The sequence below is a fragment of the Trypanosoma theileri genome (assembly GCF_002087225.1).
Source record: "Trypanosoma theileri isolate Edinburgh chromosome Unknown TM35_Tth_17_V1, whole genome shotgun sequence".
In the NCBI taxonomy this organism is placed as follows: Eukaryota; Euglenozoa; class Kinetoplastea; order Trypanosomatida; family Trypanosomatidae; genus Trypanosoma; species Trypanosoma theileri.
In genome coordinates this window covers 497,634-498,198 of record NW_021639859.1, presented here as the reverse complement: position 1 = coordinate 498,198, position 565 = coordinate 497,634, and the positions used below count along the sequence as shown (strand labels likewise).

The 565-nt window shown below is 47.6% G+C and overlaps 1 protein-coding gene across 1 annotated transcript; it reads right to left on the bottom strand.

Moving 5' to 3' along the window:
* Positions 1-33: 33 nt before the first annotated feature.
* On the bottom strand, positions 34-564 carry TM35_000173270 (Tbingi protein; the record flags this gene model as incomplete). Its single annotated transcript, XM_029026406.1, has 1 exon — positions 34-564. A coding segment is annotated over one exon (531 nt), but the record flags the coding sequence as incomplete, so codon positions are not given.
* Position 565: the final 1 nt, after the last annotated feature.

Sequence of the window (565 nt, the reverse complement as noted above, 5' to 3'; positions counted from 1 at the left end):
ACATTTTCCAGCGATGTGAAGAAGCGAGCGCGTTTACCAAACCGTAGAGTTGGTGTCAGTAGAGGAGTGCCCCAGTGGCTCTATAACGAGTGTTGGATAGATTTTCGTGATGCGTACATAAAATTCTCGTAATGGATGGGTTTCTTGATAAACTTGTTCTGCGCTTTCTTTGAGAGATCCACCTCGTGTTTGGCATCGCATTAAATATTTTAGGCTCCGGATCATGGCCGTCATTTCTAATAGGAGAAGACGGGCTTCACGTAATGCGTCGGCGGAGCGACACCCATATGGGATACCTGCTATGGTTCGGCAAGCTTTGTTTTGTCCTGCATCGAGGGGTTTGCGTGAAGTGGGAGCCGCATCCCAATACCAGATCTCAAAGCCGTAGAGTGTCTGGGTTTGAACTCGTGTCAGATAGAAGACTCGAAGGACATCACGTTTCGGTCCCCATGTGGTGGAGGAGATTGCTGCAAGTTGTAGTAATCTAAAGTTCATGCGTTGTCTCGTTTGAACCACATGGGTAGACATGCCTCGGTAGTTTTGGAAGGTGATGCCTAAGAGTTTA